The following is a 13064-nucleotide window of genomic DNA, read 5'->3' as shown; positions in this document are numbered from 1 at the left end:
TAGTGTTTCAAAATGCATAACTTTTTCATATAAAGGACCGTAGAGCGCGGCATACTTCGCAAAAAATACCCCAGGGAAACAAAAATTGTGAAGACTCATCCTTTCCCCTGTCATTTTATACATCAAACTGAGGTAGGAAATCAATTATTCGTGTTTCCCCCCAAATCACAAGATGGTATTTTAGGTAAATATGCTACATAAACAGTGTAACAGGTGATATGTTCCGTTTTAACAGCTTTTTTTTCTGCTTGCAAGCGAATACAGATTTGCTAATCAGTGTAATACACCCAAAACAGCGCATCTAACTAGTCCTCCTCTCTTAATTGCTCATTGGATATCGCATAGAGGTTCATTGAAGTTGGAGAGTTTCGAGAGCGGTGTTGGGTTTCAAAGCCAAGAGTTCAAAAAACATATACCTTGCCAACAAAAAGGTTTAAACGAAGTCCAAACGCGACAAAAAACTCAGATCTAGACTGCAAAAGTTCCATCATAATGACAAGACTTGTGCTTGTTTTGACTATTCTATTTATCGGCGGTGCGGTGATGAGCTCTCCCGAGAGGATATACGATCCTCTTGAATACGACTCCAGAGAGCTTAATCAGCCAGTGTGTCCCTGCACAGAGTGTGGAGACTGCTTTTGCTGTCTGAATGACATTGAGAAAAGGTACAGTTAATTAACAACACTGCTCGACCTCTTAGATAAGAACCATGTTTTACAGCTATTTCAATAAACGTTGTCAAAGAGCGCTCTGCCGCACGCGCCCATACCGCGAGGTACTATGGGTAATATATGTCGTTTCAAGTTCTGCCATCCTTAACCTTTTACAATTGTAAGCGACACAGAAAAAAAAGCCGCAGTGACTTCGATAGATAATGCAAGAAACTGTACCATACAGATAACTTGCCAGCGAAGGTCTTCACCATAAGACTGCGGCATATTTACTGAAAACCTGTTACAACATTACCCATACCACCTCGCGGTATGGGCGCGTGCGGCAGAGCGCTCTTTGACAACGTTTATTGAAATAGCTATATATGAGGGCAGTCCCCCTTGTTTCTAGTTTGTACTTGTCCCCCCTTGTTTCTAGTCTACTACTTGTCCCCCCTTGTTTCTCGTCTACTACTTGTCCCCCCTTGTTTCTAGTCTACTACTTGTCCCCCCTTGTTTCTAGTCTACTACTTGTCCCCCCTTGTTTCTAGTCTACTACTTGTCCCCCCTTGTTTCTACTCTGCTACTTGTCCCCCCTTGTTTCTAGTCTACTACTTGTCCCCCCTTGTTTCTAGTTTGCTGCTATGCCCCCCTTGTTTCTAGTCTACTACTTGTCCGCCCCTTGTTTCTAGTCTGCTACTTGTCCGCCCCTTGTTTCTAGTCTGCTACTTGTCCCCCCTTGTTTCTAGTCTACTACTTGTCCCCCCTTGTTTCTAGTCTACTACTTGTCCCCCTTGTTTCTAGTCTGCTACTTGTCCCCCCTTGTTTCTAGTCTACTACTTGTCCCCCCTTGTTTCTAGTTTGCTGCTATGCCCCCCTTGTTTCTCCTATCATTTAAGTCAAGCGCGTAGCTAGGGTTGTGTTGCGCAGGGGAGGCGTGCATACACCCCTCGATCGCCAAAAAGTTGTATTTCATTAAAAATTTTCAAACATTAGTCACTTTGCATATGATTTGTATCTGTACCTCACGTCTTGGTATATGGACCAATCTTTTTCTCTTCTTTTTTAGAAAACACGAGCAAAAACTGAAAGCTTGAATGGAACACATGCCGCATTGTAAATCTTATAATTATAAATCATAAGAGAAGTACGCTTAAAGGGGAAGAAGTTTGTGTACTTTTTTGTGTGCGTGTTGGGGTAGGGAAAGGGGCGAGTGGTTATCCAGTGAGAAAAGGATAAAAAAGAAGAAATAAGGGAACATCAGCTTTCACCATCCATGAAGAGTGGGCTCCCTGTGGGCTCCCTTGAGCACTTGCGTGTAACATTCTGACTAAGCAGAGAAAAACGCGCGAAATTCACAGGAGTTACCGAAATTGTCCTCAAGGAGCACGTATGTTGTGGGTTTGCCATCCAGAAAAATAACTAGTTCAAAATCTGCCTCTTTTGGTTCTCTTTTCTCACTTTCATCATTTTAGTACGCGCTGCCCCTCCACCACCCCCGATACTCAGGCTAGCATTGACATGGACAATATCAATGATAACTATCACATTGTTTATTGTCATATCCCACATGGGTTACATTTCGTTACTATGGTAACCTAACTACCACGTGATCAATAAGACGTCAGACATCACACAATGCTAATCTAACAAATACTTTAACTGTTATACAGTAAAGATCATCAAAGCGCACGTGAAAACATAAGGCAAGCTTTGATTGACTGTAAGGATTTATAGTAAGGATTCTACCCAAGGTAGACAGCGCCCTAAGGGCGTAGGAAAAACCTTACTCTTTGCTTTTAATAGTTTAGAAGACCCAAATCCACCAAAACTTGTGATTACTATCTTTAACTGGTTTCCGTGTTGAACCAATGAGAGTTCACGGCAACGGTCACGTGAGTGATGAGCCAATCACTAGTTTACTTAAGACAAATGGGAACACGTGGTTGCGTGAGGTCACGAAAAAGAACGGTAAAAGGAAGATGGATTCTGGTTTTCTACGACTCGCGAGCAATATTACAAAATAAACAGATACAATACGTTCAGCGACACAGGGTCTAAAGATACACACCGATATATTGGCTTAATTTTTATAAAGTAAATTGAGTAAATTACATCTACTCGAAATATCGAAGAAACGGTATAATTTTTTATGAGAAAACAAGTCTAAAAAGCCATTAAAAGAATTTCAATCGAGCCACAATTCAAAACCCTCGAATAATAATGAGTCATGAAAATTGTCGATGTCCATTTGCTTTAAGTAAGGAACTAAGATATTTTCACAGACTATTTTGGTGGCTAGAAAGACTTTTGCATGTTGATAAAAACAAATGGAAGGCTAAGAGACATTCTTTTATGTTGCTAACAACGAGGTAAACATAACGCATGCGTTCACAGGCAGAAAAAGGCCTACTAAACAAGCCTGGTGAGAGCAAGCGCCCGGAAGGAATTGTTTTTATATACACTATCTTAGGGTACGTATTTTTTTTACTCGTGATTCCGGAATGAGAATGGTCATCCCGCGTTCCCATTCCGGAATGGAATGAAGGCCATTCCACCCATTTTGCTACCTGTAGCAGAATGACTCGAATACCATTCTAGGATGATAGGAAAAAAACGTGCCCTTAAACTCAATCAACTATGACAGGTTCTCTAACTCATTCCTGATTTGTTTTTCTTTTTACTTTATTGGCCTGAGAACACGTGCGACTAGGGGCGGTCTAGGAGTAAACGGGTTTACAAGGTTTTAGAGTCAACTATGTGCAATGACAACATTCGCCCCCACACATATTGTTACTCACGCTAAGTTCGCTAGTCACTCACACCCCAATTTTGATGTAAAAAACGTTTGAATCAATACGCAACCTTGCTATAAAAAATCACGTGACTTTTTTAGTGGAAAACTCGCGCGCGCTCAGCCTTTTGGCGGCAAAATAACAACAAAAATTAACTTATTAAGCGCTATTTAAATTAGCGCTTACGTATAACCCAGAAAGTCAGAAAGGGATTACTTTCTTTGAAATAATTAATTTTTTCTCAACGTGATTCCTTAGTCATCTATTGCGTGTTCTAGCGTATGGAACCATTGTTTTGACTTTAAAGAACAATAAAATCATTCACCTTCACTGTACACAGCCACGATATTTTTTCTATAAATTTCCAGGAATAGCTATCTATAAAACACTGCCCTTACTTCACAAAAATTCAATCACACATACATCACTGTACCTTGTGAGCCTCTTCAATGTACTATAATTACTATGCTATGTAAATTTCAACATATCAATATTTACGCTACGAATAAGCTCTGAGAACCTGCTCAGACCTTTGGCACCCACTAACCACTTTCCGTTTCACCTGCTTGAGGTCTGCCAGCATTATAAGTGGACGGTCACTCCAGCATTTATGCTAGCATAGGCAGCCTACTAATGGAGAGGACTTGTATTTTCTCTGCATATAACCTTGTTGGAAAACGATTCCCGAGAATGATCCATTTCACAAATTCTCTCAACCATCAGTGATCACGTGATTCTATGCACAATATACTGATCCATGGCCATATCAGGGTATACCATAGTAAGGAGAAGTACCGTGCATAAGTTAACCCTGAGCATGTGCCATCATATCGGCATGGATCTTGAGGTGCTCTTGCAGGTGAATTGCAATGCAGAATTCTTTGCCGCAAGCGAAGCACTTGTATGGTTTGTTACCGGTGTGAATGTTCATGTGATCACGCAAGTCTCCCTCACAGGACAGCTGTGTACAGCAGATAGTGCAATTAAGCAGCGAGCCATGGGAGATGCCCTCACGTTGCTGCTTGTGCTCTTCACAGTGAGAGCGGTAGCTCTCTTCCTTAGAGAATGTCTTGAAGCAGTAGTTACAGCGGAAGATCGAGCGCATAGGTTTTGTTGACTGGCCTGAAAATTAATGCAGCATTCGGTCATTATTACTGGGAGCAAGATAGTAAGCATCAATTGGTCACTTGGCATATCTGTTAATCTAACATTTTTGGGAGACTAATCATCCTGCTTGTAGCTAGTTTGCTCATATGTGAGAGGGCGGCTAAAACGTGACAGAGCTAAAGCATAGGAGAGTTTCTCAAGTAGCTGCCATACGACTTACAGGATCACAGAGCATAGCTTAGGATGAAAGGTTTTGGGTTGTGTAAAGGGAGAAAAGTCAGAGAACCTGGAGAAAAGGTGAGAATAAACAAGCGTAATTCAAGTTGGAAGTGGGAACTGAACCCTAGGGTGAGAGGTACGTGTATTCTAGAGTAATGGCGTGCCACAAAGGCACCCAGGTTCCATTGTATGGGACGCAACTATACATCAAATTACACTATACCTGAGTGCATAGTCCGGTGTTGTCGTAGGGCACTGATGTGCTGGAAAACTCTGCCACACTGCTCACACCCGAATGTGCTCTCATCTGAGTGCCCTAGTCTGTGTTTGCGGAGTGCATCTGCTCTGCGGAACTCCAGGTTGCACTCCTCGCACTTGAACTGGTTGGCCCCTGTGTGCAGGTTGATGTGCTTCTTCAAGTCACTTGACTGCTTGAAGGCACGCGAGCAAATATGGCACTTGAATGGACGTTCCCCTAATGGACGAAAGCGACCCAAGTATGAGGTCAAGGTCAACTATGTAATCCGGGTTAAGGATGAGTTGAAGGTCATGTCACTGTTCAAACTGACAAAAAACATGGCCTCTTATTGGCCCTACTCTTAGCTAGCTACTGAGGGTGGCTATGGTTAGGGATACAGTAATACCATGATCACCTCGGATTCTTTTGTTTTCTGAGGGACGATTACTAGCGAAATTCCCTCGAAACAATAGATAGTTCTAAATTTTCTCTCATGCATTAATGATGAGCGAGATTTAGTTTCTAAATTTTCCTCATGCATTAAAAATGAGGGAAATTAAAAAAAAAGAATCTTTTGTCTTCTAAATACATCAGTCTAACATCTTCTAATACATCAGTGCATGAGAGAAATTTAGAACCAAGATGCTTGTCTTCTAGTTTCCACCAGGGAAACAAATAGAAGGCAGCTTCCTGATTAGCACAGGAATAGACCCTGCGCCAAGAGACCAGAGTATTTCATCTCGTGACGATTTTGATTGCTACATGCATGTGTGCTAATGACGTCCATAGGTAGGCAACTATGTAAATCAACTATGTTTGATTTGAGAATTGTTCATGAAAAATGTGTGTTCTCTAGATAAAAAGAACAATGCGCATGCAATGCCCTGATCCATTGAACTGTGTTCGCTAATCCAACCTAATATTACTCGTAGTCGTGATGTTATTTCCTCGGTGATCATGGTATTACAAAGTTATAGCATGGCATCTAGGGGAATTTAGTAAATTTATGTCCCCTCGGTTGCGGGGACATTAAATCACTACATTCCCCTCGTGCCATGCTATAACTTATAAGTGCGACATATGAGTGTGGATATGGATACGTAAACATTGCTTACCTGTGTGGATGCGTACATGATCACGCAGATGGCTGCGAGTACGGAACATCTTATCACACACATCACACTTGAACTTGAATCTCTTGTTGCCTTGGTGAATGACTGAGTGCTGTTTAAGGAGACTGGCACGAGAGAAGCATTTCTTGCAGACTGGGCAGCGGTGTGGTTTGTCAGCCTCATCAGACTCCTTGTGCACCCCTCCTGAAAAGGAGAAAATCAGGCACTGCATAAGTATTTGGGGGAGCCAGTCATAGATCTCCAAGCCAGTTTGTTTTGTTACAGAAATTTATCTGCAGCCACATATTTGGTGTCTGCTTCCCTCCTTTTTGGGAGGTGCTTCCTAACTCCCAATTAACCAATGTCCTGTCCCAATGTCCTGTACCTGCTCTTGTACAGGCTATTAAGTTGTAGATGGGATAATGAAACTATTTCTCCTAAAGCACCGTTCTTTTTCCTATTCTATAATATTATGTTTCATTTGGCAACAGCCATAGAGCACCCACCTCTACTGCGCTTCTGCAATGGTTTAGGAGCGATGTCAATGAACCTTGACTTATCATCCATGCTCTCTTCCTCCTCTGTTTTGATTTCCACACTCTCACCATCACTCTGCTCGTCCCTGTCTTCAAGTGAACCTTCCACAGAGTTGGCGGGTGTTGGCCGCTGTGAGCGGTCATCACTGGGTAACCTGGTGTACCTTGCAGAAAGGAACTCACGCTTGAGCTCTTCATCCTTGTAGTACATAGTCTGGTGAGGGACCATATACATAGTGTCCATAAAGCCCCTGTGTGGGGGCAGGGGCATCCCTGGAGTGTACATTGGGAAGGGCCCATCTGGAAGATGACGTTGGAAGCCGAATGGCTGCTTTATGAACTGCCTTGAAACACCATAAGACCCATATGGGCTAATGTGTATTGGGGCCAGATGCAAATGCTCCGTAAAAGCCCTGTCGTTTGCTGGTACAAAAGGCTCATTATAGCCACTCATTAGAGGTGTTCCTTTCAATTTACTATCAGTACTTTCAGCCTTCTCCTCGAGTGTATCACTGCCTTGCTCTTCTTGTCGCTTGGATGGGGTGTCACACAGCTGGATGTCACCTTTGCGTTTGTCACAGACCTTATTTTGATTAGGTGGGTCATTGCAAAGCTTATCACTTTTAGGTGGATCATCACAGAGCTCACCCTCTACCTTGGGTGGGTCATTACCAAGCTCATTATCTACCTTTGGTGTGTCATCACAGAGCTCACCTTTTACCTTGGGTGGGTCATCACAGAGCTCACTTTCTTCCTTGGGTGGATCATCACAGGGCTTGTCATCTTTTTCCAGACTATTGTCACACATTCTGTCCCTTGACTTGGGGCCACTTGCACTAGTACGTCTCTCCTGGTTTGACACTTGAAGAGAGCTGGAGTGATACTGGATGACAGACACCCTATGGCACACTTGGGTGGACTGGCTCTGAGGAAGGGGCGAGGAGGCAGGACGCTCTTTCAGTTGAACCTCAAGGATCTCTCTGTTCACTGCCTCTTCTCTTCTTGTGCCATCTTCATCATCTTGTGGGTGGACCCCTGGAGCTGTTCTCTGCCTTCTGTAGTCCTGACCCAATGTATTTGGCTCACCTTCTGTCTCGAGCCACTGTTGGGTCTTCATGACTTTAAAATGGCGCTGATGGTCTTGCAGTGAATAGCGTCTGAGTGGAGGTCGAAAAAGAAGAGGTTCACTTTCTAGTCTTTGTGGGTTCTCTTCCTCTTTCCGAGCAGACTGGTGTGGTATGTTTTCATATTGCAGAGAAGAAGCCTCAGGTTTCTTTAGTAGGGCGTCTTTTCTTGATGTAATGTTGCGATCATGGGCAGATCTACAGGCTGCCATTTTAGCCATGAACTCAGCTAAAACCATACTTTCATGTGAATGGCTTGAAGCATAGACTGTCTTGCCAGGCCTTGCCTCTGGTGGGTAAGGTGTGCAGGCATCATGACAGACTTGCAAGGAATCTTCTGTCTTCTCGGGAGGGACACCTTGCGCAGGCTGGTGATTTTTGGTTGACGTCGGGTGTTGCTGCACTTGTTTTGTGTTGATGCCTTCACCATTCAGAACATCCTCCTCTTTATTCGCCTCCCCTTCAGGGTGCATCTCCTTGTGCTTGGAGAATGCCTCTTCGGTCGTGAACATGGCACTACAGATGGCACATCTGAAGAACTTATGTACGGAGTTTATGTGCCCCCTGCAGTGATGAGAGCGTGTGAATGCTGAAGCGCAGAAAGGGCACTTGAAGGGCTTGTCCAGAGTGTGTGTGCGGCGGTGCTTTTTTAGGTCACTGGACTGCTTGAAGCCTTTCTGACAGATGTCACACACATAGGGGCGCTCACCTGAATTTGGACAAAATCAAACAATAATGTCACTGTTAACATTCAAAAAGTATTTGAGAGCTATGTGGGGACCCCTAGGCATTTCATTTTTGAATGAAAGCATATGAAAGCATAGCTAAATTTAAATTCACATTGGTAGATGTGCAGATAATATAATAAATCGGGGATAGGGTGTCAACACTCTCGATTGATGTATTGTCAAACATTGCAATATTCTTCTTCCAATGTGGCAAACCCACCAGTATGGACTCTGATGTGGTCTTTGAGGTGTGAAGACACCCTGAAGCGCTTTCCACATGTTGTACACTCATATGGTTTCTCGCCAGAGTGCAGTCTCAGGTGAATGTTTCTACTGCTTGGGTGACTAAACAGCTTGCCACAGACGTTACATTTGTAGTACTTCTGGTCACCATGTAAGTTTCTGCAGTGCTGGCGCCATGATGCCATCCCATCAAATTCCTCGTCACATCTCTCACACATGAATGGTTTGTTTTTCTTGATTGAATACCTCTCGTCAACTGGTGGCAAGAGAGATAAAAAAAAATGCATTGAATGTGATGCACTATGATAAAATATACTGGGTAGAACCTGAGCAAACCCAAAACATTTGCTTGTAGAAGAAAGTAACATGCCACTTTACAATTCACACTTATAAACCACATGGTCTGGTAAATTCAGGGAAATGTTTGTGGGAGTCTAAACAAATGTCCATCTGTTGGTAGGTGAATTGATAAGCCTAAGCATGTTTGGGCTAAAATAAAGCTATTCACAGCTAATATCACAATAGCTTAGTTGTCCTCATCACAGGCATCACCCAGGCCGTACTATGACAAAGGTATCAAGGGAATTAAAATCAGTAAAGCTATTCAAATCTTGTATTACAATAGCTTAGTTGTCCTCATCACAGGCATCACCCAGGCCATACTATAACAAAGGTATCAAGGGAATTAAAATCAGGATGTCATATAGGATGAGGCCAATCTTTGTTTAACTTATGGAATGCTTGTCCTAGTTTTGACAACTCAACTGTTCAAATTGGATTCTTAAACTTTTAAACTTTGTATACCTAGTTGAACTTGAAGTTTGAATAGAACAAACCATGATAATAACTATAAAAAACATTCAAAGCAAAGCACACCATTATCAGGTGTTCCTGTTGATTCTCTCTCCTCTAGATCATCGTTGACTTCACTCTCATTCAAAGTCTCTTCTGTATAAACACCTTGTGGGGCAAGAGATTGTGTTTCATATTCTGCATCTTGGTCTTCTGGAGTTTCAGACAGCAAATGTTTTGGAGAGGCATCAACTATTTCTATCTCCTCAGTCTTTTGAAGAAAATGATTTATGTCCTTGTGTGTCCGGAAGCGTTTCCTTGGCGGCTCCTTGCATCTGGTTGGTTCAGTGATAGGGCACATGATTGCTTATTAGTGTCAGTACATACTCCTGCAATTAAAAGGAACAAATAAAGTATACTGCACATACTTGTATGCAAATCATATATTTGACAAATACATAACATCAATGTGCATTGCTCTAAATGAAATAAACTGGAAATAACTGCATTAAAGAACAATAATTTGAAAACTTTATATGCATACTAATTGTGCTCAATGAAGTCTAGCATCAATGCCGATTTCCCAATACATTCCTTTAATAGCGTCTGTTGATCTTCAACTCTCAAAACTATCGCATATTCTAAAAAGTGTGGTGAATCGCTCTCTCTTGGAAAATGATTTTGTTACTCTAGTCAATATAAAAATGTCTGAAAGTGAATGAAAGGTTTATAGAGGGTCACGTCCAAATTCATGGAAGGTCTATAGTAGCACACTTTTATAAACAAACAAAAAAACAATTTTTAAAATATATTTTTCTGGGAAGACATTAAAAATGTTAAAATCATCCCATTCGAAGTACAATAGCTTTAATATAAGGGGCTACTAAGTATAAAGTATATAGCTTGGATTCATCAATGCGAAAAAATAAATCAAATAATTTACACAACATGAGGTCCTGGTGTGTTGCTGACCTTGGATATATACGATTGGGGGTAATATACCACCCGTACAAATTCCCTAGAGGCACATTGTCAGAAATACAATTAAAAAAACACATTATACAAGGCTATAAGCGTTCTGGACGCTTGATTATATTAGCGGGCGGCACCGAACAAAAAAATCCACATTGTTCTCATACTCGGTCAAGAATAATAGGCATCCCTGTGGTGAAGAATACAATAACCCCCCCAAAAAAACCGTAAACAGGTTAATAACATAATCTAGGTCTCTAAAGAAGTTAAAATAAAACCATCATTTCCTACCTATGCACCTACTCAAATAATGTCACACGTGTCAAAGTTCTTATTACACGTGTGTAAAAACGTCACGAAAGAAAAAGTGCATATAAGAAGAAAACCGGAGCTTTGCAATAGATTTGACAATTCATACTTTTAAGTTAAAAAAGAAAGAATGAATAATACTTTTGGATTTGAAAAAGAAAGAAAAGAAACGAAAAAATTTGTATGTGACAACACGGGGTCATTCGTGACTTACGCCGAATAGACGGTCTGGCTAGGAGATATGATTAGACATTTCGCACAAACGTGAGTTCTCGCATGACTTTTCAGAAATGATGAAAAATCTAATATAAACATAAAAAATATATATAACTTTGAAGCAGACATTTGTTTTTACCAATCTTATTACAATAGATAGGGTTTTGTGTCATCTCGAGCGTTGAAATGGAGTTTTTCGCGTGCCTCCCTGACAAAGCTCTTGGGGTCAAAACACTAGTCCGTTCACGTTACTTCTACATACGTACTCACGTAAGCAACTAAGCGAAACACCCCCCTGCTTCTTTTGCAATTAAACCTAAAAATTCCCTTACCTTTACTAAGAATAAAGGCTTGTTCGCTTCTTCTTAAGTTTTTCTTCTAATCCCTGTGTTTTTCGATTTGGTAGGTAGCTCTGAAGCGCAAGTATTCCCGCTAGAAATGCATCACTCGGCGCCACTCACGTACATAAAATAGAAAGTCGAATAGATGAAATTACAATTCCTGCCTTCCTACAGTCCGATTTTGCTTTCAAAGTAATCTCTGTAGTACAGCCAGAAGCTTATATATCTGTTAAGTGGGAAAACTGCGTTCGCTTTTGCAAGTTTTGCATGTGATCGGGTGATTTTTGAGACTAGAGCAGGGGCTACACATTCCTTCCTGACCGTCGAGTCCAGCTGTCGAAAATGATTAAAGACACAAGCATTACTGATGGATCACGTGACCGGGCTTTACCAACTCTTTCAATCTGTAAGTCCCAAAATAGCCTCTAAATTACAGATAGTTTGCGAAATGCTTCTTAAATGAAATACGTTTTCCAAAAGGACCCTCAATTCAATCAATTTCGGTCATGTAAAAGCTGTGAACGGGGATTTATTTGTTTCGGGAGGCGGCACCAATCGGTATTATAAAAATGTTATGTACGAGCCTCATGTTGGGCCGCAAGTTTCCGGCCATTTTAATATAACTTTGGGGTATGTCGTCATTTTACAATTTTGTCTTAGTTCAGTGACTCAGTCGGTCAACAATATTTCTTCGACGGAAGAGAAATGACGAAATAACGAGATGTACACTCTTTTTTATAAGAACGTCTAATTTTCAGTTGAGGCTGGGCCGTTCTTATTTTTTGGACATTTTAAGGCTGACCATGTTCTTAACGATGTTCTTAATTTTAGTGTACATAAGAATATAATACACAATGAATTATTAGGAAGAGAATTACACCAATGATCAATAGCAATAATATGGTTGTTACTATGAGCACAATCCACTTTTGGTCTGCATTTTAGAACGCATCAGGAATAAAAAAAGAAAAAAAAATCTGCGCTATCAGCCTCGGCATATTCTTATAAAAAAGGTTCTTATAAAAAAAAGTGTATTCTAAATGAGGTTTTTGTTGATTGTTTCTAGAGGTGTTTCGCTAAAAGCTGGCCTTGTAAAATAATGCGTTAAAACTGAATGCAGCTATTTTCATAATAGTCCACACATGCTTCCACGTCCACATGGAAACATAGTAGTTTTTTTTTTTCTAAAGGAAAAAGGGGTAAGAAAGAGATGTGCTAGAATGACGAAGATTATACCAGTCATGCGGCCCCGAGGTCTTCCAAATCACAAGAAACCATAACCGTCCTTTCGGCATCTAAGAGCATAATGGGTTCGTGTCGAGAAGCGAGAAAAAGAGATAGGTTATTTTTTATAGAAACTCTAGTATTTTCAACACAAGACCTAAGATTTCCCCTTAGGAAATAAGCATAAATAGCCTCTCAATATTATCCCAAACCATATCTCGCTTGTACTCTCATCGAATTCCCGTGTCCAAATCGTAAAAAAAGCTTAGAATTGCATCCCGGTCAAGCTATCGTGGAGATCCCAATCGAGCCAAATCGAGTTGGGAGGTTGCTATGGAACACGTGCGTGCGGTTTGTCATGTACTAGCTGACACGCGGATCATGCCAATCAACAGCCATCACGTCGATTGTCTAGAAATCCCTGAGTCATGCTTACGAATGACTGGTGGTCAACCAAG

The 13064-nt window shown here is 41.3% G+C and overlaps 1 protein-coding gene across 2 annotated transcripts; it reads right to left on the bottom strand.

Moving 5' to 3' along the window:
- Positions 1-2185: 2185 nt before the first annotated feature.
- LOC5513098 (zinc finger protein 99) lies at positions 2186-11752 on the bottom strand. 2 transcript variants are annotated; one of them, XM_032382579.2, is made up of 7 exons: positions 11374-11752; positions 9629-9933; positions 8730-9008; positions 6628-8490; positions 6125-6325; positions 4995-5246; positions 2186-4567 (listed from the first exon to the last, which is right to left on the bottom strand). In XM_032382579.2, the coding sequence occupies exons 2-7, from the start codon at positions 9903-9905 to the stop codon at positions 4251-4253; spliced, it is 3189 nt and encodes a 1062-aa protein (XP_032238470.2). In that variant the 5' UTR covers positions 9906-9933; positions 11374-11752; the 3' UTR covers positions 2186-4250. The 2 variants fall into 2 exon arrangements, with proteins under 2 accessions (XP_032238470.2, XP_032238471.2); XM_032382580.2 differs by having other exon boundaries at positions 9713-9933.
- Positions 11753-13064: the final 1312 nt, after the last annotated feature.

This window comes from Nematostella vectensis, chromosome 4, assembly GCF_932526225.1.
Source record: "Nematostella vectensis chromosome 4, jaNemVect1.1, whole genome shotgun sequence".
Classification (NCBI taxonomy): Eukaryota; Metazoa; Cnidaria; class Anthozoa; order Actiniaria; family Edwardsiidae; genus Nematostella; species Nematostella vectensis.
Note: the sequence above shows the minus strand (reverse complement) of the source record. Positions and strands in the feature narration are given on the sequence as shown.

Bases quoted from the DNA above. Each gene is read 5' to 3' on its own strand.
- LOC5513098 (XM_032382579.2), bottom strand. From the start codon at position 9,905: ATGTGCCCTATCACTGAACCAACCAGATGCAAGGAGCCGCCAAGGAAA. The intron at 8,491-8,729 runs GTGGGTTTGCCA...GTCCAAATTCAG, and splicing joins CCACATCAGAGTCCATACTG to GTGAGCGCCCCTATGTGTGT. The intron at 5,247-6,124 runs GTAAGCAATGTT...TTCGTCCATTAG, and splicing joins TCATGTACGCATCCACACAG to GGGAACGTCCATTCAAGTGC.